We start from the raw sequence: 27,510 nt of genomic DNA, 5'->3' as shown, positions 1-27,510 counted from the left end.
AGCTCCTGAGACATTGCATGCACTATGCAAAGGCTGACTGATTCCTGCTACGAACAGGCCACGTTCAGCTTGGGTGTGTGAGGATTGCTTGTGCTGAAGAATTGGCTTTGGTGATATCCCTCTCTTGGGCAGATGCCCGTGTGCAATGTCTGCAGCAGGGAAAGCCCCACTAGTCCTATGATGCAGACGTGTTTGTGAAAATCATAGAATTATAGAACCATAGAGAAGCAGGGCTGGAAGGGACCTCCATAGGTCATCCAGTCCAACCCACTGCCTGAGGCAGGATCATCCCTCTTCAAAACATCTTATAGAAATCCATAATCTAAACTCTTAGTAAAACTGCTGTCAACCCTGACAGAGCATAAAACATAACACCCCCACAAGACATAACACAGTGTGGCACCACCAACATTGCCCCCGCGACCCTCATTTGGGTCGCAACCCAGGGTTGAGAACCGTTGTCCTAAAAGGATGCCAGGTAGAAGACACCCCCGCCCCCCAATACAGAGGAAAGCTAAAACCCTCACAATCCATACCAATATGACCATGGGGTAAAATTCTTTCCTGACCCCAAATATAGTGATCAGTCTGACCCTGAGTGGAGGGTATGAATGCTGCGTGCCACTGGCGACTGGGGGGGGGGGGGGGGGGGGCCACAGTGAGCTCCCTTAGGCGGTGGTGGCAGAAGTGTGGAGGCAGCAAGTGGGGAGCTCCCGCAGGCGGCCACAGTGCTGTTGGCGGGAGTGGGGGGTGACCTGCAGACACCACTGGCAGTGTTGGCAGCAGTCAGCAGTGATTATGGACCACCCGCAGATGCTGCCAGTGGTGTCGGTGGCAAAGAGTGGGGGGTGGCGAGTGGTGACTGCCCACAGGGGCCACCAGCAGTGTTGGTGGCACCTTTTCACAGGGGCTGCATTGCCATGCTCAGGGGGTCTGGAATTCCCTCCTAGCTCCATGCAGAAGAAGCTCAGAAGCATGGGAAATGCCCATAGAAGAACATAGGCATAGTCAGTAGGAGTTAGAGACAGGCTGGCTGGACTCATCTAAACACAAAGGGCTACTGCTACCACCCAAGGCCTGTGTTGAGGACAGAACTAGTAAATCAGGAAGTGTGGAACTGGGAATTATAATGCCAGAATTTCTGTGCTAGAGATAGGCCTCACTGGTGGGCAGAGGAACAAGAGGCAGGGCAGTTCCATGCACTACCTCCTTTGGAGTCCTTGTAAAGAGAATCTGGGAAGGAATCGTTGTGCTATGAGGACAGGTGCCCTGGAGGAAGCAAGCCCTACTTCACAGCTGCCTTCTTACCATCTCCTGGCAGCCCCAGATCCACTGTGATACCACTAGGGCTTCATCCTCTGTCCTGAGAAGCCGAGGAGCAGCAATCTAGACAAATGCATGGATGATAGATCTATTAATAGTTGTTGAACAGAACAGTTGGATGCGTTTCCTCAGGCATCTCTAAGCCAATAATGGTAGATGCCAGGGAGGGTATTGAATAGGGGCAAGGTCACTCTAGAGCTGTATGGTTCAATACTCTCCCTCTGTAGCATAAAATTCTGCCACTGTATGAGACAGGATACTGGGTTAGGTGGACCATTGATCTGACCCAGTACACTCTTCCTGCTGCTGGGGAACTGTTGCCTAGTGCTTAACTGCCACCTACATCCCCATCACAGATTTCTGCCAATATCCCAGCTTCACAAGCTGAATGGTGTTGCTTGATAGTTGAGATCCAGTCCGTGACATAGGTTGCTGACTTCTAAGCTAAGGCAAACAAATCCAGGGAGGTTAAGGTCAAAGAGAAGTTCAGCCAGAGATTCTTCCACTGAGTCTGCTGTCCTGCTGCTGCTGAACAATGTGCCTTGTGCTGGTAATAATTAAACCTAAATGCAGTATAGTGTGGACAACTAAAGGGGGGAAGTCTTGCCTGGGCCTCTTAGGAAAGGGAATACAAAATAAATGTCATGCTACTTTTCTACTTAACTTTATGCCTTTGTTTAAAGACTTCTACCCTAGACTGTTAGGCATTTAAGAACTAGATTAGAAAGACACAAGGGGTGCCTGTACAGGTGCAGGGAGACTGCTCTGATGTGCTCTAATTACAGCACATCAGAGTAGACTCAGTTAATCAAGTCTGCTGGACTATGCTCCACATTGTGTATATCAATGTCCCCTCGCTTCAACTAAAGCTTGTGGACAAGCTTTAGCCAAAGCGCTTCCATTGCCATTTTGAAGTGTGAGCATGCTGATACACCAGACTCTTCATGTGCTTTAATTAGACTGGCTTCCTGTAAAGCTTTTGGAGCTTCCTGTAAAGCTTTTGGAGCCACTCTAATTAAAGCATTCCCCTCTCCCCCAGCATTTGTAAAAACACACTGAAACACTAGAATGTTTTTTCTGGCTCTGCCCCTGGCCTGCTGGCTGCTCTTGGATAAGTACTCTTCACCTCTCCATGCCTCAGTTCCCCCCATTTATACATTGGGAGTAACAGATGCTGACTCTTTTTTGTAAAGCAATTAAGGATCTACTGATGGAAATCCCAGTGTAAGAAGAGCTCTATAGTTTGTCTAGTTTTTACTGTTTGTCTTTCTTTTCTTTTCTTTTAATACAACCAGCATTTGTAATTGTAAACAAATAATACACCACTGAGTTTGAAACCCCACTCCCCCCCCATAAAAATATGCTCAATAGTCCATGCTTTAAATTATCTGGTGATCATATCCCATTTACTTTTAAGTCACACTGGGCATGTCTACACGAGATGCTTACTATGTGTTGGCCTAATAACACTGCATAGTATTACAGCAAAAACTGTGCTAATAGCCTATTACACAGTGTTTTTAGGCTAATTCACAGTAAGCATCACTAAATAACTGTGTGCTGGAGCTACTGCACAATAACTTTAGATACTGCGCATTTAGTTAGTACTTTATTAAGTAAGTATTAAACTAAATGTGCAGTATCTAAGGCGCATTAACGATTATGTAGATGCACCCACTATTTACCTCCTACAGTGTTGTTATGAACTCTAAAATAATGTTCTAAAATAATGTTCTGTACACATTTTACAAGTCAGAATACTTAAAAGGCTAAAACATTGTTTCAGTGGCTTGTTTGTCTTAAAATGTTGTCTCCTACACGCTAGTTAAGGTTGGTCTGTTGCTGCCAGATGCACAGATATAAGTTGTAGCCATGATGGTCCAGGAAATATGCAAACGGCAAGGATTTTTGTGAGTGAAATCTTTTATTGGACCAACTAAATTGTTGGTATGGACTTAGGTGAGTTTTTGAATGCAAAGGATTAGAAGGTTCATCTTCTTCCAAGATAAGCTCTATCCATGGTCCAGAGAGTTCAAATTGTCCCAGCAGAGAAAAGTGGCCAACCAGTCTTGAGTTTAGAGTGGTAAGTTCTCCTAAGAAGGCCAGGCCCAGCTCAGAGAACCTTGAAAATAAAGACAGAGAGAACTGGTAGGTTAAGGAAGGATCTGTCAGGTGTCTTCAGTGATCATCACCCAAGTGCCAGCAAAATCTAGCATGTAAGAAAGCTGAGAAGAAATAATTTGTATTAGAGAGTTTAACATCAGAACAGAATGTGACAAGGGAATAAACATCTTGTAAAAATGTGCCCTGCTGGCTCTATCCTGCCTGCTAGTAAAGATACTGTCCTGTCTGCATAGCACTGAGGTGTCATCTTGCTAACACAGAAAGACAATAAAATTATATTAAGCTGCTTGCAGTGGCTAGCATTAAACATCCTTGCCCTTCTGCCAGGTCCAGTGTATCACAGCCAGAAGGAAATCAGCCGTGAGCGAGCATGAACATGTGTACTTTATGTTGGGCTGTGGTACCTACTAGTTATAGACAGGGCAGCTCTAAAGAGGGGGTTGCTGGGGCATGTTTTGCATCCCAGGTGATGGGTGCTACTGTACTGGGTTGTGGCTAGATCAGTAGCACTTGCAAGGGCCAAGCCCCTAAATGTCCATTGAGATGGCCCAGGAAGACAATGCAAGAGGCACAGGAGTTGTACACAAAGGCACTTGATGGCTGCTGTGCTTTGAACCAGATGAAGCTTCCAGTGGATGTTCCCAGTGTAGATGACAATGGCATTGGGGTGATAGGTCATTATGTTGTCTCCCTAGGAAGGCCTGACCCATGAAGGACACTAGACACTGTACACCCATGAGGGGTACAGGCACAGCACCTGTCCCATCCCTGAGTGCTTCCCACTGGCAGCAAACAATACTCTGAACTCCTCTGGGTTAGTAGCAGTATTATAGTGTTGCTGTAGCCATGACAATCTTGGGGAAAATGCAAGCAGCATAATTAGCTTGATATTTTTAACTGGGCCCACTGTATAGTTGGGAGAGATGCTAGATGTTAGACAAACTTTCAGGCACAAACTGCCCTTCCTCCAGTCCTCCTCAGGTTTCATGCTCCCTCTGTATTAGCCATAGCCAGTCTGCCTTCCATGCTGATGCCAGTCAAGCCCTATAGTGATGGATCTGTGGTGCTGGGAAGGAGAGCCATTTACAGAGTGATGCTATTAGAGCCCAGAGCATCCTGCCATCCCCCCTTGTGATGTTTCCTGGGGATATTGCAGGGGAAGAGGAGGAGTAAAACCCGTGGGGACCACCCACCATGGGGCCTATAGGATGGGAGAGTCAGAACTACATCCTGGAGGCCTCCTCAGACAGCAAAGCAAAAGCATGGAAGCCCGGCTGCACCCACACTGGCAAACCCAACAAGTGGGTCAAGAATCCTAGTCAGGGGCATTAGACACAAGTCAGAGCATGGCAACCCAGCCTCTCACCCATCCCTGGAAGGAGGTCATTGCAGTCAGAGGCCAGTACAGTCTCAGATTGAGGCAGATCAAAGAAATCTGTGAAGCTGGTGTGGGCCAGAGCTGGCACCGTCCCCGTAACTTTTCTTTGTGTTGGCTTCTTGTTATCCGTGGCTGAGGAGTTTCACTGCCTGTCTAACAGTCCCTGCAGAACCACACAGGAAGGAGGTGGACTGACCCTGATTGATCTTATCTGTGAAATAAGCAAATGAATCAGATGAATCATTCAACCAACTGTGAGGCATCATCATTTGGGCTACTACAATGGGCCACTGAGTGAGGCAGTGTGTGGAGGGCTGTCAATGTGCAGACATGCTAGCTGTGGAGAGCAGGCCTTTTTGCCCCAGCCAGCATCAGAGGATATTTTCACCATTGCTTTAGGAGGGTTATTGCTGTTGCACTGACAGGGTGGAGTTATGCTGAGGAAACTGGAATTGGCAGTTTCATCCCCAAACCAAAACTTTTCAGTTTTTCATTTCAGTGAGAAAGAAAATGAAAATCCTCACTGGGGGTTGAGCTGAATCAAATCCTCTTCTGATTTTTCATTTTGGCTGCTGAACCAAAAGAATCATTTATGTACTATGCATATAGTCCAAGAAAAAACTCTGTGATTTCAGAGCTACTCTCCCAACACATTGCTGCCACAAATCTTTTTCAGAGATCAGTCCATCCAGTTGATCTCCTGTAATCTCACAACATCCCTTTGAGGAAGGGCAATGCATTGTACAGGTGAGGAATTCCAGCATAGATTAGTCAAGGTTTTTAAGGTATCTAAGCACCCTTAACAATCTGACCCTAAATTTTATTTGTAACACTGATATAGGCACTTAAGGAGATTATGTCCCATTAACTTTAAATGAGATTTAATGGTCATTTTGTTAATTCTCAATATGTTCTTTTATCTTTCCCCAAAAACTTGGGGTTGAAGTAACATTTGTGCTTCCTCTGATTTGTCCCTGTTTCTATAAGTACAGGGGTGCAGGTTGTAGCCGTGTTGGTCTAAGTACATAGGCAGACAAAGTTCTTTGGGTCAATCTGATATCGGATTGACCCAAAGAATCTTGTCTGCCTAGATACATACAATATTTTACCCTGAATATGGCACTAGTTTATCTAAAGTTTAAACCATGATGAAACAGTCCTTAAAATTTGTAAAAGTGGCTAGAATACACTTTTCAAAAGTTAGGGAACAATTTGCTTGTTTCTGAAAACTTGGACGTTCTGATATAACCCAATCTTACTCTTCTTTCCTGAGTAATGCCACCTAAGGCAGAGGGCAACATGTGTGTTTTCTATTGTTGGACTAATGAATCCATTTCAAAGATAAAAATATTGGATGGTTACTGAAGAATTGCTTGAGTTTGGCCTGTAAGTCATTTTGGAGCTTAAGATCTTTATGTGGTAACAGGACTCTGGTGAAGAAACAAGCCCCTTTATAGATGTCATACATTCCACACCCCTCTCCCCCACCTTGGGATATGCCTTAGGAATTTTCTAGCTCTAAAATATGAATTATTGTTATGTACATGAGTCTTTCCATTACAACTTTCAGAACCTAAATTAGCTCTGAAGAGTAGCTTGAATAAAGCAAGAGGCTGCCACATGGCTAGTGTCAGCCTGTCTGTGCTCTGATGGAAACTCTGCTGAAAGGCAAATTTCTACTTTTGTCCAATTATACAAAGCTGCACGTAACTTACCTTGGAGGCAGCTGCTGTCAGAGATTAAAGGCACTGCCGTTGACAGGAGAGAGCTCTATATTAAGCCAGTTTTCCTTCCACGTTATAATACCCGGCCTCACTTAAGTCTAAATCAGAGACTTTGTGGAGCAGACTGAGCTGAAAGGAAACTAATAAAATGCTGCAATTTTAATTAGTTTTGTAATATATTCAAAATCTCTTAGTACTTGGGTTCTTAAAATACCTCACAGCCTGTGAGGGAGAGGTATTCATTTGCAGATGGAGGCACAGGTACTGCAAGATTCACAGTGTGGCACAGGCAGGATTTAGGTGCCTAAAACCAAGAGTAAGATTCTCAAAACCAAGCCTGCCCAAGGCACTTAAATCTATAGGAGCCCAAATTTTACTAGTAAAATTTCACTTCTGAGCATGTCCAGCAGTGCCTCAGTCTTGGACCTGCCTTGTGCATACGCCCTGTTAGGATCTACAAAAGCTCCCCTCTGCTCCACCCCCTCTCTGTCATCCTGAAAGTGCCTAATCTTTAGGCAGGCTGAGAGCACAAAAGCAGCATAGAGGCTTCTGCTTTTATTCAGAAATATGTACAGAAAAGGATGTGTTGGTGCTGCCATCATCCCACTCTTCTCCAAAATCCCAGTGGTTAAGGTGCTTATCCAGGGAGTAGGTGGTCTGGGCTCTTGGGTTGTGGTGGGAGCACTTCTCACCTTTCCTGTCAAAGCAGTTCCAATTGTATACAGTTTTTTAAAAAGATTCATAGAGTGAAAAAGAAACTCTCTGACTTAATGGCTGGAGGTGCTAGACTGTGTTAAAATGGCTTTGAGCGAACTCCAGCCCTACTACCAGAAATTGGTAGCAGAGGACAGTGAGGACACAGTCAAATCCACCTGGCAGAGGGACATTTCATTGATTCATCAATTGTAAGGCTGGAAGGGACCTCAGACAATCATTGGGTCCAGCCCCCTGCACCAAGCAGGAAAGACAGCTGGGGTCAGGTGACCCCAGCAAGGTGACTGTCCAGTCTCCTCTTGAAGATTTCCAGGGTAGGTGATTGCATTACCTCTGGAGGGAGCTTATTCCACAGCCTGGACACCCTGACTGTGAAGGAGTTTTTCTTAAGGTTGAGCCTGAAACGGTCTTCCAGGAGTTTATGGCCATTACTCCTGGTTTTCCCCAAGGGTGCCCTGGTGAACAGTTGTTCACCGAGCCCTTGATGTACACCCCGGATGTAGCGGTAAGCCGCTTTCAAGTCCCCTCTCAGCCTTCTCTTTTTCATGCTGAAGAGTCCCAGGTCCCTCAGCCTTTCCTTATATGACTTGCCATGCAAGTCTCTGATCAGTTGGGTGGCTCTTCTCTGGACTCTTTCAAGCTTTACCACAACCTTGTTAAAGTGCAGCCCCCAGAACTGGATGCAGTACTCTAGCTGCGGTCTCACCAGTGCTGAGTAGAGTGGAAGAATCACTTCCTTGGTTTTGCTGGAGGTGATGCTTTGATTGATGCATGCCAGAGTATTATTTGCCTTGCTGGTGACAACGTCACGCTGCCGGCTCAGCTTCATACCGCGGTCTATTATTACCCCCAGGCCTGTTTCGTTCGTGGTGCTAATCAGTTTGGTGCCACCAAACCTGTAGGTGTGTAGGGGGTTGTTCATCCCGAGGTGGAGCACTTTACATTTCTCAGTGTTGAACTTCATCTGGTTCCAACCTGCCCAACTTGCTAGCCTGTCTAGATCTGACTGTATCTGCAGCCTATCTTCAAGTGTGACCACGCTTGCCCATAACTTGGTGTTGTCCGCGAACTTGGCCAGTGAGCTCTTCACCCCCAAATCATTGATAAAGATGTTGAAGAGTACTGGACCAAGCACTGACCCATGTGGGATGCTGTTGGCCACTTCATGCCAGGATGACACAGATCTGTTCATTAGGACTCTCTGGGTCCTACCCTGCAGCCAGCTTCCCACTCACCTAACTGTCAAGCAGTTAAGCCCACAATCTTCCAATTTTGTTGCGAGAACATTGTGGGATACCAGATCCATGACTTTTTGGTAGTCAAGGTATACAAAGTCAACCTCGTCTCTCTTATCCAGGTGGCGAGTTACCTGATCATAAAAGGAGATGAGGTTGGTAAGGCAAGACCTGCACGCGATGAAGCCATGCTGGCTGTTGTTCAGAATCCTGCCTTTTGCAAGCCTGTCACATATAGACTCCTTGATGAATTTTTCCAGGATTTTCCCTGGGATAGAAGTTAGGCTAATTGGCCTATAGTTACCCGGGTCCTCCCTCTTCCACTTCTTGAAGATGGGCACAACATTGGCCCTCTTCCAATCCTCAAGGTCCTCTCCAGAGCACCATGGGTTTTGGAAGAGCTTTGCCAGGGGTTCCACACAGGATTTGGCACAGAATCTTTCAAGACTCCCCACCCCCCCAGGGGAAATGGACAGTGCAAAGAAGATGTTGAGACAGCCGGATCGGAGGATAGTGATGAGGGCAGCAGCAACAACAGCAGCAGCAGGTCCTCCAGCAAAAGCAATAGCAAATTAACTGAATATTAAACCCCGTTTTCAGGGACAGGACTAAGAGACAAGGGGTTTGAGGGAGACGATGCCTTGCGGATGGGTGCGTGGGAGTGCCATTCCATAGGTGTGTATGTTGTAATGGGTGTGCAGGTTCCTATGTGGGTTAAGGAGGCAATGATCAGTAACTAGAAAGTGTGTGTAGAAGCAGAGAGACCTGGCCCTCGTCCCTGCTGCAAGGGCTGTTTATTTTCATATCATAGAATCATATGGAAGTGGGGCTGGAAGAGACATTGAAGGTCATCTAGTCCAGCATTTCTCAACCCATATGTTGTGACCCAAAAGTGGGTCACAAGAATATATGAAAGGGTCACAAACAAACTTTAGAAATGAACCAACAAACTTTAAAAATGGAGTCGCCTTAGAGGAGAAAAATGTGGGAAACTGTGGTGTTTCCTTGCATGCTGGCAGAGTTCCAGTCTGAGAGGGGTTGTTTGAGGCTGCTTGGAGCCCCCCATGTACCCACCCCTCTTAGTCCCCACCGCATACACCGGGGGCCTGGTACCTGGGTACAGCAAGTCGGGAGTGAGGGGCACTGGGTCAGGATCTGGCCATTGATGTTTATAAATGGGTCCTGGTACAAAAAATGGTGAAAACCACTGATATGAATTGGAGCATGTTGTTGAAGTTTAGCTAGGCATAGGGGGATGTTGTGGGGCAAGGGGAAGGGACGCTGCACTGAGGCATCTGAGAATCCTCTGGACTCCTCCAATGCAGTACTGGCTTTGTGTAGCAGCAGATTTATCCAGTATTGTTCAGTGTTTTTACACAAAGGGAGTTTCGCAATGTTGCTGTTCCTGCTGCCCCCATCTTCTAGCTAACCACTGAAAAGTGGTGAGTTCCCCCCTCATTTCCCATTGGCTTCAGTGGGAATTCAGAGTGCTCCACACCTCGCAAGATCAGCCCGGTGGTGAGCAGCGGTGCTGGATTGATGCTTTCCACCGATGCAGAAGAAGTTGCACAATTTCGCTGTCACCCAGTGCAGCTCCTTATTTGGCAGGAGGATGTAATACCAACAGTGCCCTAGGGTCAGCTGCATGAAGGCGAAGCATTGCTTTCGTCACCAGGCTGGAACATGCCAGAGAAAACCATTTACAGAAAAAGGGTGCATTCCCTGCAGCACTGTTACAGTGTCGGGGGTTGAGGAGATTTTTAACAGAACTAACCACCGTAGTGTAACTGGGGGGTAAGAGGGGGGCATCACGGGGAATCCCAATCCCCATAGTGTACCTGTGGGGGAGAGGGGTGAGCAGAAAGCCTCCCCCCAGACTTTGCTGTGGGCAGTGCAACCTGGTGCCCAGAAACATGTCTGAAGGGGTGGGGGGAGAGGGGGAGCAAATAAAGCACCAAGAGTGGCCCCAGGCTCTCTGTGGCAGCTGGGGCAATACACCAGCATGCAGTGAGCCTGTCCCTCAGAAGCCAACCCCCTGCTCTCCAGTGGTCAGAATAATTCTCCCCCCTACCCCGGTGCTGAAATTTCTTGCTATGCCTCTGCTAACCACCCCCTGACAGTCATTATTCTCAGTGAGGATAGCAGAGGTTCCCTGCTGGAGCCAGGAGGCTTAAACCCCTGCTATTTCCCTGCTGTTCTAGGTCTAAGTGCAGGTGCACTTCATCCTGTGCTAGTGAAGGTTTTGGGCAGTCCATGTCTATTTACATATTGCCCAAGTCATCTTGCCTTGATGGTAAGTGTAGGAAAGCTACCTACAAGGGAACACTGGAGCTGTGGAAGGAACTCTTTCACCCTCTTAATTTGTTTGAACATGTTGAGACCTTCCTCTATGCCCTGAGGGTGATAAGCTCACCCAGCATGATGCTGCTGCTGCCACCTCCCATCTTTATGAGCATGGGAAATTCAGCAGTTCCTTTGAAGTAACAGGAAAGCCTTGTGGTTCAGACAACATATTTTCTTTGTGCAGTATTGTGCTTATCCACATTCTCAGTCTAGGACTCATGCAGATAACCAGAAACTCATGCTGAATGACATATACCTCTACCCTTCTCTTTTCAGTCAAACACTGCAGTTAAAAGCTCTGCAAATCAGTTTGCCTGTCCCGTACTAAGGTTTAACTGAGGTCAGAGGGAGTCACAGCATCTCTGCATTATTCTGTTGCGTATTAAAAGCATACTACTAGTTTAGTCTTTCACAGGTGTACAAAATAATTCAGACTAAATGTTTTCCCTTGTCTTTTAGATATTTATCACACATATATCCATGGCCCCTGCTAGCTCTTTGCTGAATTAAAATTAACACAAAAATCGTGTAGTAGAAATATTAAAGTAGCAACAGCCTTCACAAGTTAGAAAATGCCAAATTGAAGCTTGTTAATAACTAATTTTACAACTTAAGCAAATCTTTGAAGTCGTCTGTGGCACAGTTGCACTTGTACTGTATCAGCATGGAGATGAGACAGAGCTTCAGCTGTGCTACCTGTGTTTTAAAGGATTCCTCTATCTTGTAAATCTCTCTCAGCTTTGCCACGTCAAGCTGAGCCTCAGCTCATTCCTCTGATCAGCTCTGTCTCCTGGTGCTCAGTTACCAGCAGATCCTCATTTTCAGATTAAGCAGGAATATGAGCTGCCAGCTCCAGGCTGAAACCCAAACTCAAGGACATTTTTAAACACAGGAACATTGTCTCGAAGAAGAAACAGTTTCAGCATATTGCCCACCCCACGGAGCTTTTTGGCCAGTTTTGGAACTGACTTTTATTAGTTGGTCTCCCCTTTTAGACAAAATGTCCCTGTCCACTCATAAAAACTGGTCCTGTTTTGCCTCCCACTTCTGCTGGCAGTAAGTAAACTCCCAAGTAGAGGTGGTTTGGTATTCATTAGGCTTCTTTCCCTGGAACACAGGAGCTGCCTTTATGAATAAGGCTGTTTAATTATTTTATTTGCTAGATATCTTGCCTACGCTGTTGGCCACTGCCAATGTCTGAAAGGCTTTTTCTTGTTTAGAGAAGAGGCTTGTGATCTCCATGTCTGCCAAGAACTTTGGCTATGTCAAAACACTTAAATCTGTTTGCATGTAAATCATTAGGCTGGAAAGTCTTTGACCAAAAACAATAAAAGCACAAGTTTAAAAACCCAGATGGATTTACTGAGCATGCTGCATGTTTTTCAGCTGGGATATAAAGTGGGCATCCTCATAATAAGTAGTTATCAGAAAGAATACGACACACTTTCTTCTGAATAGTAGTTTAAAACCCCATATCCCTACCCATATCCCCCATACAGTGGATTTCACTTTGCTCTTCTGATTCCAGTTGGATATGTTTGGTTTCTGTGTCTGGTTTCTGTGCAGCTTTGCTTTGTACCCTGGAGTTGCTGCCCTCTCCCATTTCCTTCAACTAAAGTTTGTTAGCCTTGGTCCAGTTCTTCAGAAATATCAGTCCATCAGGACAGCAGAAACATCATTGCTTCAAGTCCAGGCAGTCTACAAACCTGTAGAGCAACCTGCTTGAGCCAGAGGTAAAGCACGCTCCAGCAAGAGTGGTCAGTGGTAGAAGAAGCCTCTCAAATGAAATCAGACCAGACTCAAACAACCTTTAGGGAAACACTGAAGAATCTTTTACTACACAGTTTTCTAAAATAACCAGACTAAAAACAACTCCAAGCAGAGCTCCCCAAAACAATGGAAAGGATTGAGTCTGCTAAGCCGAGATGATCTAAAATCCTAATTTACCAGTCAAAATGGGTAGTAGGAACAACCCTGAAAACTGACCTTGTTTACTTGCCCATCTTATAATGATACTGCAGGACATAGTGTATAGGTGGTTATTTCATGGGTGAGCAAAGACATTAATAGTATTTATTTGAATCAGAAATCCAAGCAAAACAGGTTACCTTATTTTATATTGAACAAAATGCTATTAAACAATGCAATGAGTCCATTTCATGCTGATCCATTTATAACAAGGACTTTATAAGTTGCTTCCTTTCAGCCTCAACCTCCTATTGCTATTTTCTGGGATGGCATACCATACACAGAAGAACATTATACCTTGAGACAATTTTGCTATGCAGCTACAGTAATCTGTACTCTAATACGAGCAAACTTTGAGGGTATTTAGCTCAAGCAGCAGATGGGTGTTAGCTCCCTGGCATGTGGGCCTGTTTCAGCATTGCAAAGTGACTATAGAGACAGTACTCCTAGCAGTTGAAGGACCTCGGGATACAATAGGCAAGAGAGAAATTGTGGAAGATTAGCATCTTACTTTTTAAGCATCCTCAGTGTTGAAAGAGGAGGGACATATGAATACAGGGAGCCTCCATAGCTTAAGAACTACTCTGGTAGAAAGATTCATTTGCTTTCATGTGCCTGCTTTCTTATTTTTGTTTCAAACGAAGTGAGAACACCCCTTTTATGCAATCCATTGTAGGTGGGCTTGCCTAACACTTAAAAATAAGAGCGTAGGCATCTAGGTGCCATGGCTTCACAAAGTGTAAAGAAAATTCAAACCATAAAAACGGAATCCTTATCTCTGAAATGTATGCTCTCCTTTCATATTACGAATCACCAAAAGCCTCCTCCATACCTCCCAGCCACTCTTTGCAGTAACTGCAAGCCTAGAGAACAGTCCTCCATCATTGCACTAGTATTAAATGATAGTGTTTGTTAAATGCTGCTTCTTCCTTTTCCAATCCCCTACACAAAGCATCCTCCCAACAGTCTCCTCTTGTACAGAGCACTGCCTCTGGTTGCTCCCTCCTTATCCCTTCACACAGTTGTCTTGAGGGGACAAGGCTAAACTCCTCAACGAGTTCTTTGCCTCAGTGTTCCTAAGCGAGGGGCAAGACAAGTCTCTCACTGGGGTTGTAGAGAGGCAGCAGCAAGGCGCCAGACTTCCATGCGTAGACCCTGAGATGGTGCAGAGTCACTTGGAAGAACTGGATGCCTTTAAGTCGGCAGGCCCGGATGAGCTCCATCCGAGGGTGCTGAAGGCACTGGCCGACGTCATTGCACAGCCATTGGCGGGAATATTTGAAAGCTCATGGCGCACGGGCCAAGTCCCGGAGGACTGGAAAAGGGCCAACGTGGTCCCCATTTTCAAAAAGGGGAGGAAGGAGGACCCGGGCAACTATAGGCCAGTCAGTCTCACCTCCATCCTTGGCAAAGTCTTTGAAAAAATTATCAAGGCTCACATTTGTGAGAGTCCGGCAGGGCAGATTATGCTGAGGGGAAACCAGCACAGGTTCGTGGCAGGCAGATCATGCCTGACCAATCTAGTCTCTTTTTATGACCAGGTTACGAAACGCCTGGACACAGGAGGAGGGGTGGATGTCGTATACTTAGACTTATAAGGATACCGTATCAAAGGAAGGCCTTTGATACGGTATCCCACTCCATACTGGTGAACAAGTTAAGAGGCTGTGACTTGGATGACTACACAGTCCGGTGGGTGGCGAATTGGCTGGAGGGTCGCACCCAGAGAGTCGTGGTGGATGGGTCAGTTTTGACCTGGAAGGGTGTGGGCAGTGGGGTCCCGCAGGGCTCACTCCTTGGACCGATACTCTTTAATGTCTTCATCAGTGACTTGGACGAGGGAGTCAAATGTACTCTGTCCAAGTTTGCAGGTGACACAAAGCTATGGGGAGATGTAGACACGCCGGAGGGCAGGGAACAGCTGCAAGCAGATCTGGACAGGTTGGACAAGTGGGCAGAAAACAACAGGATGCAGTTCAACAAGGAGAAATGCAAAGTGCTGCACCTGGGGAGGAAAAATGTCCAGCACACCTACAGCCTAGGGAATGACCTGCTGGGTGGCACAGAAGTGGAAAGGGATCTTGGAGTCCTAGTGGACTCCAAGATGAACATGAGTCGGCAGTGTGACGAAGCCATCAAAAAAGCCAATGGCACTTTATCGTGCATCAGCAGATGCATGACAAATAGGTCCAAGGAGGTGATACTTCCCCTCTATCAGGCGCTGGTCAGACTGCAGTTGGAGTACTGCGTGCAATTCTGGGCGCTGCCATTCGAGAGGGATGCAGATAACCTGGAGAGGGTCCAGAGAAGGGCCACTTGTATGGTTAAGGGCCTGCAGTCCAAGCCCTACGAGGAGAGACTAGAGAACCTGGACCTTTTCAGCCTCCGCAAGAGAAGGTTGAGAGGCGACCTTGTGGCTGCCTATAAGTTCATCACAGGGGCACAGAAGGGAATTGGTGAGTATTTATTCACCAAGGCGCCCCCGGGGGTTACAAGAAATAATGGCCACAAGCTAGCAGAGAGCAGATTTAGATTGGCCATTAGGAAGAACTTCTTCACAGTTCGAGTGGCCAAGGTCTGGAACGGGCTCCCAAGGGAGGTGGTGCTCTCCCCTACCCTGGGGGTCTTCAAGAGGAGGTTAGATGAGCATCTAGCTGGGGTCATCTAGACCCAGCCTTCTTTCCTGCTTATGCAGGGGGTCGGACTCGATGATCTATTGAGGTCCCTTCTGATCCTAACATCTATGAATCTATGAAACTCTTAGGCACATTTCTGCAGAAGTAGCTCTAGTTACGCACATGACAAGACATTCTTCTCTAAACTACTTAGGAGTGAATTATTTTGGCCTGTGCATACACACACATCCTGGCTGTCCTTCATTGCCTCTGAACTAGAGATGGAAGACTGGCTGGAGTGCACTCATGCTCCTGAGAAGCTTCTCAGGGGCCTGGTTGGTAGGACTTGCTCACAGGCTTAGGGATAAACTCATCACCAGATTTAGGGGCAGGAAGGAATTGCCTTCTAGGGCAAATTGGCAGGAATGTTGTCGTTTTTTGCCCTCCCTTGTAGCATGGGTCATGGCAGTATTTTTTAGATCAAGGCATTTGTGGCCTCATGATTTTCCCCCCCATTTTTCCTGAAGATACATCACAGTTTCTTTTGTTTACTGCTTTTTGCACTAGAGTTGCTAGGTCTGTCATGGGGTGCCTTGTGCCAGAAATAGGCCAGAACAGATGTTCTTATGGACACACATGAATGCTTGCAATAGCCAGGGACAGCATTGGCTCATGTTGTTCCTTCCAGTTCTACATTTCTAACCTTTAGGCACCTTAGAGACAGCAATGTAGACAGCCCCATTAGTGCAGGAGACAATAATCAAGTATTTAAGGCTTAGTCTTTGAAAGTGGTTTCACCTGTTGGTAACAGCTATGTTTTTACAAAATTGACATATGGATGCAAACATTTACATATTAACTCTACTTATTTCCTGTCACATTATTATTGCAGATGAACTTACAAGGCAGGTCAGTCTTCTCTACAGCTTCAGAGTTTGAAAAAGTTAGATCACTGGGCTACAAAGGATCATTTCTAGCAATTTACCAAGCTTTTATAACTGACTGACTGTTCCTGCTTACTTATTTCACTGAAAGCGTTTTGTCAAAGCAATCCCCTCTTGAAAAGGTCTCTGCTTGTTCTAACCACACATCAAGTGGGTTTAGATATTTACCACCCATATTTAAATTAGTCTCAAATTATGCTAGAAATAGCCACATTGTAAACTGCAATATTTTGTTTCTATGCAAAGACAAGCTATTTGCTGGCTCAAAAGACACTGCATTCAATCTCATTGTGAAACTGGTCCCATCTTTCAAACCAAACCAGATTGGAAAATGCCTACCTAGAATAAGGAGCTCAAATTTTATGAACTGTAAGGATTATAAACAGGATGTCATTGGTATTCTTACCTACAAGCAAACAGCAGAGCTGCCAATTGCCATTAGAGCCAATATTTTTTACCTTGCAATCTCATGATGTAAAATCCCCAAGATCAGGGCTCTAGATATGGTTTCATGTTATAAAGTCAGCTTCAACAATCAGTTTATAAAGCAAAGACCCTTTCTGACTGGAGACCTTACATCAGTACCTGTACACGTCAGGGAAATAGCCTTAACCTCCCCCCCCCGCAAAAAAAAACCAAACCAAAAAACAAAAAACACCCCCACAAAACAAAACAGAAAAAATCCACTTCAGTACAAACTGTGAATTTTCAAACAAGCTTCAACTGAAACTAATAAAAATAATTGTCACAGCAAAAAAACTGAAGGTATAGGGTACATAGTGATGCCTATCATTTCACTCGAAATTGTGTTATCTCCTGTGGTTGTAACCCTGAAAACACCCACTCAACAGTGCTCTCACTTCAGAGAATGGAGTGCTAGATCAGTGAGGGCTAACCTTTTTGGCAAGTGTGCCACAAATTAAGCCAAGTCTCCCCAAATGCCATCCCAATCCCTTTCTTCTATTCAATATGCTGCTTTTCTTTGTTCCCTATTCTATGCTCCCTGCCCAATCTACCACTCTTTCTGCCCTGTACACAGTCCGATTTCCTGTTCTGCCTTCTACTGCAGTGCTGCCTGTCCCTTCCCCAATCACTATGCGCCCTATACCACTCGTGGCACTCATGCCATAGGCTGGCCACCCCTGTGCTAGAGAGAGGAAAAGCAAAGACAGACCCCAAGTAACAGTAGCCAACAGACTCCAGTCTCAACTCTGAAATCAGCTGATGTTTGTTATCTGCTCTTGTTACTTTCATTTCCTGGCACAAAACAGGCCACCTGGGTCATCAAATGCAGGCATCTGCTGTGGCAAGTAAAATGCATCATGCCATTTACTCCATTTGAGCTGTCAACATTGATGAACAATTTACACCAAAGAAATAGTCCAGAGAACCAGCATTCACTTTGGGATCATTTATGTCCATTCTCTAGGAAGGAGAGCCCTCACTGTGACTGAGATGAACACATTTATGAGCAAGAGTTGAAAAACCTGAAATGCTTGTTCCTTCCTAGCTATACTATGCCCAGTGTCACTTAGAAAAAAGTGCATATGGTGCATGCAGACACTGTCACTTTGCAAGATAAACATCATAGACTTCCTTCTATGAAGGGCCACATGCAGTTTTATTGTAACTGCAAAAAAAAAAAAAAATAGTCAAAGAGTAATTGATTGCTATTTGTTTAGAATCCTCTGGATGGTGAAACTCAGAATGGAAAAAGTAGTGAAGTTTTCAAAGCTAAAGAATCAATCAATCCTTCCTTTGAGCAACAAATAGTTTCTCAGAATAGTTGGTGGACTTACACTGTACAGGTCTGTCTTCTTGCTGGACTACACTAACTCAACTAGCTGTATTCATTGAAAAAGTCCTCAAAGTGACACTCCCAGAAGTGTAAAATGTGATAACCAAATCAGTGAAAAGCCAATTCCATCCCATTTTAAGCCAGAGTCAGTGACTAATTTGTATTGCCCTCTGTCCAAAAGTTTACAGCCTATTTGTCAAGTATCCCATTCCTATGGCAATTAATGGAGATATCCTAACAAACAAAGAGCCAACTTGCCACTTTTTTTATTCAACCTTTATTTTCACATTCAGATAAAAACAAACCATTCTTTTAAAAAGATAGCTAGTCCACTATTTTGTGATTGTATATAAAGTGCATTTTACCTTGAACGTCGTGTACAAAAATATTTTTTAAAAAAAACAAACATGCAAAATCATCACAAGGCACTTCCAGACATAGAAAGAGGACAACAGTCCCTCAATTCTACATTCACATTGGCAAAAGGAAAGGATCAAGGATTGGAGCAGGGGGGAGGCAGGGAAGGGAAACAGGGCAGGACCCAAGATATTACCTTAAAAATAAAAATAAAAGACCACCACTGGTCAGAGTCAGTTCCCAGCACAACATTAGATTTGTATGGCATTAACAATCACAGCTTTATGCCATTTTGTGCACAACAGTATACACTGGTTCCATTTCTTTGGAACTACAAACTCCTCAATGATGCCAGTACAGAGGAATAAAAGCACACCACTATCCATGGCACTAGAGACTCATAAGACCACTGCATTTTAGGGTTTGACTGAACTGTTATTTCTAGGTAGTATTAGAACACAACTCCATTGAGCTTTTCAGCTTATTATCTAAAATGCTCTAACACCACACTTCTAAATTCTAGGCAAGGTAAACCCTTTAATTATTGTGCCCAGCTTCTACAGTCTAAACATAGTTTTAAGTTAGGCTTGGTGAAGGTCTTTACAAAAGACAACTTTATGAAGGACTTTATTTAACCTCTCAAAAAATTCATAAAAGCTTTTCCAAACTAGTGAATGAAGTCTGTTGAACTTTGGTTTCCTATATACACACACAGCTATTTTAATGCCTGAAGTTAGTGATTTGTAGCATAAAAATGCGGTCCAACCCCCCTTATTGATGCAAAGATAAAAAATGATGCTGTCTCCCTACAAGAGACATCTGTTTTTTCATAACTATTTTATTAGAAGTTGGGTGCATCTTCTCCTCAGTTATGGTATGGCAGTTTAGAAGTACTTTGTACCATGGTATCCAAAAATTGAAGAGCTATTTGGAAAGAGAGAGAGAGAGAGAGAGAGAGAGAGAGAGAGAGAGAGATGAGATTTTCAATTGTGGAGAATAGCAAGAGACATCTGCTTCTCCACAAGCATGCCAACATTAGCATCACATATCTAAAGCTATGCACTAGCAAAGTTGAATGTCTTGAAATACCTTTAAACCTTATTTTATTTACTCAGTTTAAACATATAAATTAAGTTATTTGGTTTGACTAGCAGGTCAGCTGTTTAAATGATTGCAGTGAGTATTTTTGCCACATCTTGCTTGGCAGTATGGGATTAATTTTGCAATTTATTTCATCATTAAAAAAAAAAAAAAAAGCCAAGGATCTCTCTCTGTAGCAACAAGATCTCTCTTTCAATAGTGGAAGAATGATGCCATCTTATGCCTTAGAGAGAACTATTGTTCATTCTTGGATTAGAGTCCGTCCTTCTCTCATCCCGTTTTTGAAAAGTCCATTTCTTACCAAAATAGCATTGAAGGGAAATGTATGCACAAGATTAAAGTTGTGAAAGCTATTACAATTTTAATACAAGACACAGGTGTGACAACTAAGCATGGTCTTCTGTGTAAGTCTGCTCTTCTACCAAGTAAACCCATTTTAGTTTGAAAACTATGCACAAAAAGCTACACACCCCTTCTAGTGCGAGACCAGGGGGCACCACAGCTCTGGGCTTGAATTAAAAAGACTACCAAAACTTTTATTTTTTTCCTTCAGATTGCTACGAGTAACCTTTCAGAAACCTATGTATTTCAAGCCAGAGCTGTGGTTACATTCAAGAAAGATGTTCTTAGCTAAGGCACTCACACCACAGGAGGAAGTTAGTTTTAGTAATGAATCATCTTAATAGACATGGCAGAAAGCAGTAGAGGTTTATCACATTAACCCACAGAGAAACCTGCAAATATTCACATACTATGCATGAACCCTTTGGCACCAAGTTCTGGACAAGACTGAAAATTAATGTTCAGTCTTGTCCAGACTTTTTAGTGCCAGCAACAGGAGCTACTCCACTCCACATGCTTGATAAGGCAAATGGTCAATAGTAACATGTATTGACAACAGAATGGGGATCTTTTACCTCCTCTTATTTAAAAAGAAAAGAAAGGACTTTGGAATACTTGAGTCAAAGACTTAATCCTAGAGTGACAAGGTTACAGGACAGCTCTACCAGGAGGGGAAGGAAAACACAACCCACCTTCCACTTATTAAACAAAGAAGTTTTTAATAAAACTCCTAGAGTAATTAGTGACCAATTGCACCAAGTCTCCATTTAGGAGAAAGATTTCTCTCTTAATGCAGCACAAAGCAAGGTTGTTTTTCCCTTTTAGTCACAGTTACATTATAATTTCTAAAATGTCCATTTAAGGCTAAAAGAATCCAGCCAAAGGAACAAGGGGGGGGGAGGGGGGGAGGAGAGAGAAGGTCACTTGTGTCTTCCCTTTGCTGCAAGCTAGTTTGTCTTTACTGTTTCCTGTCAAGCACAAATTGCCTTTGTAAGATGAAAGCTGTAGCAAAGCCAAGTTGCACAGTGCTACAGAAATATTAGAGCATAGTTTAAAAACAGTAACCCCCCTCCCAAAAAACCAAACAAACCCCAACCCTGCTGATATAAATTAAGCTTGTAATAACACTAGCGTGCAACACAGTAACCAAACCTTACTACTGTACATACCTAAGCAAACAATGCAAACACTGCAGTGTTTGGCTGGAGGAGACTAGCAGCATTATACAGACCAGGATTAGCAGCATTGGAGAAACACTCAACAAGATCTCCCATTCTGTTGGGCTTTGAGAGCCAAGTATTTAGCTGAGGGGTGGAGAAAGGGGGAAGACACTTGTTTAGATGGCATTAAACCCAACTGTGATCACTGACTTCCAGTCATCTTGGTTTACCACAACAAGGTTTGCAGAGCCATGTCAAGTGTCATTTCTTCAGCTCACTTGCAAACATCAGCATGTTCAAGCCATCTCCCAAGCTCACAGCCAGGACAGCAAGGGTTAGTGAATTGGGACTTTTACCTACATTAATAATAAGGCCCTAACTTTTCATAACCTGAATAGCTAGGCCATTCAGGGAACAGGCCATAGGAACACCTAGGACTCCCAAATTGGTCAAAGGCACTTGCAAAGTCAGAGTCATCCTGAGGCTGCAGCACTTCCCGAGCAGATTTCAGTTCAGACTGGATGATCCTGTAATTCATGCCTCTGTTGCTGTCCCAGTAGACCTTCCCATTACACTTGTAAAAGATGGCGAACTCCATTCTTTCATGGGACTGAATTCTGTCTGGCAAGCTGATATCAAAGGAAAATGTGTCCCTGTCTGAACTTTCATAAGTGTCCTTGACATATTGGCATGGATAGTCTGTGTGGCTTTTCCAGGTGTCAAATGTCATCCTTATCATCACAGTCTTCTCAAAAGCAAGATTTTTCACCTTCACTGTGCCCACAATAGACTTATCTTTTAACATACAGTTTTCAAGGCAGACAGAATCTGCCTGGAGACGATTCCTGAAGTCCAGGTAGTCTGCAGCAGGCTGCACAAAATCCAAGACAAAGGTGTCTCTCTCTACGGTTGTCAGACCCACAATATTGTCTATTAGCTCTGTGATGTTGAATGGGATATCCAATGTGTCATCAAACTCGGAGAACACTTTCACTACCGTCAGGGACAAGCCTCTGCTGTCAGCAAATGACACACTCTTTTTCATCTTGTTTCCTTGCAGAACAGTAGTTGCCTCTCCAGGTTTGTTTAGTTCAGTCTTGCTGTTCAACTGAAGGCAGGGACGCAATGGCTTGTTTAGCTTTGGGGCTATTTTATAGGAGTACTTCTCTCTTCTCAAGGGGGAGGAGCACAGATAGAGCTGCATGGCTACGTCCACCGCCATTCTTGGCTGATGAGGAAAGTAGTCCAATACTCTGAAAGAAGGAGGGGGGAAAACCATCAGTTTTTATTAATTAAAATATTACCTCAAAAGGAAAATGAGCTGGTAATAAAAACAAGACCGAACACTCTATAGATCCAATACAGGACATAGTAATTTCAATTTCTGATAGTCAGCTGCAGCACAAGTTTTCCAGATCTTCCTGCACTTCCCCATGCTTTTGATCTCATCAGTGAGAAGAGCCAGGTTTTTCTATGCTACTGATTTCCATCTTTTTTCACTGCAGACTCCATAACACTTGCTAAGCAAGGGGCAAGAATGAAAAGGTTGCTCTGGACCTGTGATCAATTAAAACATTTAGAAGTTTACCGGCCCTGGAAATTTGTTCTACTTTTCACAGCCAGTCACTTCAATGTACCTCGCTTTTTAAAAAAAAAAAACAAACTTAAAGAGTATTGATTGCTGCTTTACTTTTTCCTTTGCAGAAGGTAGTGCAGCAAAATCACTAATCATTAGAAGTGAATGTAAATTTCAGCATTTTTACTTATTTATACAAACTTAATACACGGGTTACTACTTCTACTGTAGTCAATTGCTTCCTTCCTCCCCGCCTCCTACAAACCAAGCAGGCAGTCACAAGTTCCTTTAAACTGAAACAGGAACTGGTCATTTCATCAGAAGTCACGTATGTATGGGAGTGTAGTTTTTATATTAACAAAAAGCAATCATCAACCCTACCCTTTACAATAACTTGACAATTGCAAACACTACTTAGAATTTGTTGGGTTTTTTTGGGGGGGGGGGGGGGGGGAGGGAGAGAGAAGGGGAAAAGAAAAAGAAATCCGGTATCCACCTCACATTTGTTATCAGTTTACTCCAATACGCTTCCTGCCTTCTATTTTTCTGGCACAACTTTCAGTAGTACATTTTCAAAACAAGAGTTGGAGAATAATGCTGAACAAAACATTCACTGGTTGTAGTTCTAGGTCTCACTTCCCTAATGACTCTGGACAGAAATACTGGTAAATGGGAATGAAATTCAAAGGTCTGATACTGTATCCCCAGAGGCTACCAAGACCATAAATACATATGGCTTAGAACTGCAAAAACATTTTCCCTGTTCTTTACAGCATTACTGTATGGCCATGATCTAGGGCAATATTAGCCCTTAAAATAGTCATTAGCTTTTCACAAAGTGTCATTTTTAGCACCAGACCAGAAAAGACTACAGAAAGTCCTCTCACATCAGCACAGAAGTCACACCTCCTGTAAACACCAGACTTTACAGAAGAGCATATGCATATGTCCCTCTGAGCTGCACTTTGGTTCCATTTAGAGCCAAAGGGGACTTTATCAAGCTAAGATCTCCTTAACAGGAGATGACACCATCACCCTGTGTCACATTTTCCTGCAGCCTCTCTGTGTCACATCTTCTTGCTTCCCATGTACTTCCTATTACATGGCCCAGGTTCCTACTGGCTGAACTATGGACCCCAAATCAACACCACCTATCCAGAGCTGGGGTAGCCTAGGATGGTGGGAGGTTTGTTCCCAGTTAGTGGTGTCTCCCACACTTAGTACAGGGCATTTCGTGGGATAGCCACAACTTGTATACTCTTCTCTGATTCTCTCTCATAATGATAGCAGGAGCTCAGAAGCAGTCTTCAGCAATTACTATAACACTGCACTGTTCCCAATTGGTAGGTTCTTGCCCAAGATAACTTGATTTCCTCACCCAAGCCAAAAAAAATGCAAACCAAGAAGAATACAAATGCAAGCCAAGAAGAATACAAACCAATAGCAAAACAAGTTACAGTTAACATGGAATTTAAAACCAAGGTTCTTCCCTTAAAAATAAATTAATTAATTAAAAAAAAAAATCCTTCATTGAATCTTCTTCTGATCAACCCAAGTTGATATCTATGGGTTAATCATTAAGAGTCAGGTTTGTATTCTGAAATACTAGCAGAACCACAGAAAAATACTTCTTTCAGCAGATGCATTGAACAAGAATTTCTAGTTACCTGGAGTGTGGCCAGGCCTACATACCAAAGTGCGCTGCAGCAGCTAGCTCCTATCTGTCCTCAATGCAGCCTGAGCTTTGCAAGAACTGCAGGAGTTTCAGGCTGCCAGAGCCACCTGGTCTCCACCCCTCTGCTCCACTGTGTATGTTTTAGCCAAGCCTCTATGCACACTCACACAGTTATTATTATTCTGTAGGTCATTTCCTTCTGCTAACCAATACTGCCTCAAATATTCACAATCCCTGTTATCTACAGCAGCCCCATCCACATTACAGGGTCCTGCCGTATCACAGTGAAGCCTCCCTACCATTTAAGCACTTCTCAGGAACTGGAGCAATGTTCCTAGTGATAATTCTCAATTAGCCAGTTAATATATGAATACCTTCTGTATTAAGTATTAGAAGAAAGCCACAGCTGAACAACACCCTCAAAACATAATTTTATAAAGTTAGAATCAAAAGTCTAAGTTCAGGCAACATCTTATATTAATCACTAAAGACAAGCCACTGAGCCTATAAAATGCACTGCTATTTTCAACTAACATTTTATAAATCTGGATGGGACTTCTTGCTCTGGATTGAACTGGAGACACTGGCTATAAAAGTTCCAAGATGATTAGATACGGCTCTGCTGAACCACCTTAAATGGAAAACTTTTGCCTCCCTTGTAGGTCATGGACTCAAGGAACTCATTAATGCTCGTCATCAAATTTAAAAACAAAGGGGTTTAAAAATCTGAAGTGAAAGTTGTTATATAGGCCTCTTTCCAGTGAATCAGTTTTGAAAGTAAAAATAGCATCCATTTACAGGAATGTGAAGATGGGCATTTAAAAACACTGGCAACTTGATGGCATCAGTTTTCAAGTCTGAAGGTCTTCTGTCCAGTTTTCAATGCCTTTGCCCATCACAAATGTCAGAACTTTATTTGTTCATTAGTGCAGATCCAGAAGCAGTTTCTCACCTCATGCTTTCTGTCCTACTTGCTTGCAAAAGATTAATACGGCATCAAGAACTGACTAGCAACCTTTAAAGCACACTGTGGGTGGACTAGCTGAAGAAAGTTTTGGAAATACATTACAGGTTGCATGGTAGATGGTTATGGCTAAAAAGCATGAACAGCCTTAGCTATTTTGGGTCCTGACTTGAAAGAAGGAACAATTAGTTTCACTTTCAGAAATTATTTTGATACCGCTTGGTAATTTAGCTGTCATTTCAGGCATTCTTCAGGCCTGCTAGCCTCCTCACAAATCCTCCTTCCAACCCTCTCAGCTCGTCTTAGGCCTCTCCCAGACAGCTGGAATCAGATAGTAATAAAACTATTCAACACCTTCAGGATCTCTGGAGGTGGGCTAACTACAGAGCCCAGTACAAACTGCACTGGTGGCTAGTGGTCCTCTGCAACACAAATTAAGACGACAAATTTTTTTAAACAATTCCAACCCATAAACAATTCCAACAGTGCAGAATGTGGCCCTCCTCAAGGAAGACTCATCCATAACATGGGCACTGTGATCATGTCTACCTGCAATACCACAAGGCAGCTGCTTTCTGGATGCAACTTGCAGTTGCTTGAGAATTAGCCTATCTGCCAGGAGTGAAGCTTGGAGATAGCACTAGGTGTCATCAGTAAGAGTCCCATACAGAAGGGTGACTGCCAGTCTTCTCCCCAGGCATGCCTGGTAAAACACCACAAACCACTAAAGAACGCAGAAACAGCAATGAACCTTGCAGGACCCAGAAGTGGCAAACCATTCTTTTACACAGCAAATAATGAGAGAGAGAGATTGGGAAGTCTGCTATCAAACAAGTTGACAAGGACAGAAGGGAAGAGGTAAAACTCTGAAACTCGGTTAACCACCACATGCGTTTGCAATCCAGGAGAACAATCAAGCTAGTGCAGTTTCAGCCTCTCAGAAGGAGTTCCCAACAGCATGAATCCCCGAAACAAAAGCCACCACCCACCCCAGAAAAAGCTACAGGAAGAGGCAACACCTTTCATTCACATAAAGAACTGCTTGGCAAGTCAGATGGACAACATGCTCACCCTAGTTATACAGCTTGCTCTGGACTCAAGAGCAAGACAGAATAATTTGTGGAATTTAGGCGACTGGTTACTTGCTCTTAAAAAAAGCAGTTGCAGGGTATTCGCCATTGCAAAGATGAATTAATTTGGCAGAACAAAGTGCTTATCAATAGAGACTGCAGTCACTGGGACCTAGGGCTGCCCTGCAGCTTTTAAGCACTGGAATAAAAACCCCTAGGCAGATGTGGATCCGGATGCTATGTGAATTGTCTTCTCCCTTTTTCTACAGTTTAAGAAAAAAACTGGCATGCACTCAAGCTGCAGTACCAATTTTTGGCAAGTTCCTTGTGGTCTGCATTGCAGATACGCCCCACAGAGCCCATGTATTTAAGGCCAAGCAAGTATTCCCATTTCAGGGATTAACCTCTCAGCCATTTCACATGGAGCGGAGCTAGAGTTTAGCAGGGAGAGCACTGACATGTTTCGCTGACATTTCAGACCCCATGTACTTATATGGGCACTCCAGTCAAGACAGCTCCTTCTGAAACCATCCCAAGCAAAGCACTGCTGTACCCCAACCCCGGCCCATTTTTCCCCCTTTAAATTGTAAGCCTGGCTGCTTTGAACTGCTGCAAGGGCAGGAGGGTCAGGAGTCTAGGGACTTCTGTGGGAGTCTCTCTCCTTGAGGAAAGCCCTGCAGAGCACTGCCAGAGCCTTAACCTGGGAGTCAGGAGGGAGTCTCTTCCTGCATTTCCCCCTCATTTGCACATACACTTGGAAAAAGTTTTTGCAGACGGGGCTACACAGAGTGAGGACACCCATCCACTCCCTTGAGACCTCCGAGACCGGGATGTAGCCCAAGGGGCGCAGGGGCAGCCATCTCCTCCCACCTCACAAAGCAGGCTGCTCCCTCCCGGCCCCCAGCCTGGGACAAAGGTGGATATCGCCGCCACCCCAGGGACCCCGCTGCCCCCCCAGCTCCCGGGGGGCTCCGACCTCCCTCCTACCTGGTGCAATGCATGGGTCCGGCGGGGGCCTGGCGCAGGCCCTAACCCCCAGCGCGCTACAGCGGCAGATGAGACCAGCCGCCCCGCTGCTCCCTACTTCTTAAGGGCGCCC

The 27,510-nt window shown here is 44.3% G+C and overlaps 1 protein-coding gene across 4 annotated transcripts; it reads right to left on the bottom strand.

Annotated features, from left to right (window-relative positions):
* Positions 1-3,101: 3,101 nt before the first annotated feature.
* PPP1R3B (protein phosphatase 1 regulatory subunit 3B) lies at positions 3,102-27,510 on the bottom strand. 4 transcript variants are annotated; one of them, XR_002093774.2, is made up of 3 exons: positions 27,399-27,510; positions 21,136-22,379; positions 3,248-3,445 (listed from the first exon to the last, which is right to left on the bottom strand). XR_002093774.2 is itself a non-coding variant. In XM_019498188.2 (2 exons), the coding sequence occupies exons 1-2, from the start codon at positions 27,410-27,412 to the stop codon at positions 21,488-21,490; spliced, it is 906 nt and encodes a 301-aa protein (XP_019353733.1). In that variant the 5' UTR covers positions 27,413-27,510; the 3' UTR covers positions 18,425-21,487. The 4 variants fall into 4 exon arrangements, 1 of the variants encoding a protein (XP_019353733.1); XR_002093773.2 differs by lacking the exon at positions 3,248-3,445 and adding an exon at positions 18,425-19,447; XR_009459885.1 differs by lacking the exons at positions 21,136-22,379; positions 27,399-27,510 and adding an exon at positions 4,814-14,517 and having other exon boundaries at positions 3,102-3,445.

Source organism: Alligator mississippiensis, chromosome 2, assembly GCF_030867095.1.
Source record: "Alligator mississippiensis isolate rAllMis1 chromosome 2, rAllMis1, whole genome shotgun sequence".
Classification (NCBI taxonomy): domain Eukaryota; kingdom Metazoa; phylum Chordata; order Crocodylia; family Alligatoridae; genus Alligator; species Alligator mississippiensis.
The sequence above is the reverse complement of the archived record's forward strand: the minus strand, read 5'-3'. Positions and strand labels throughout refer to the sequence as shown.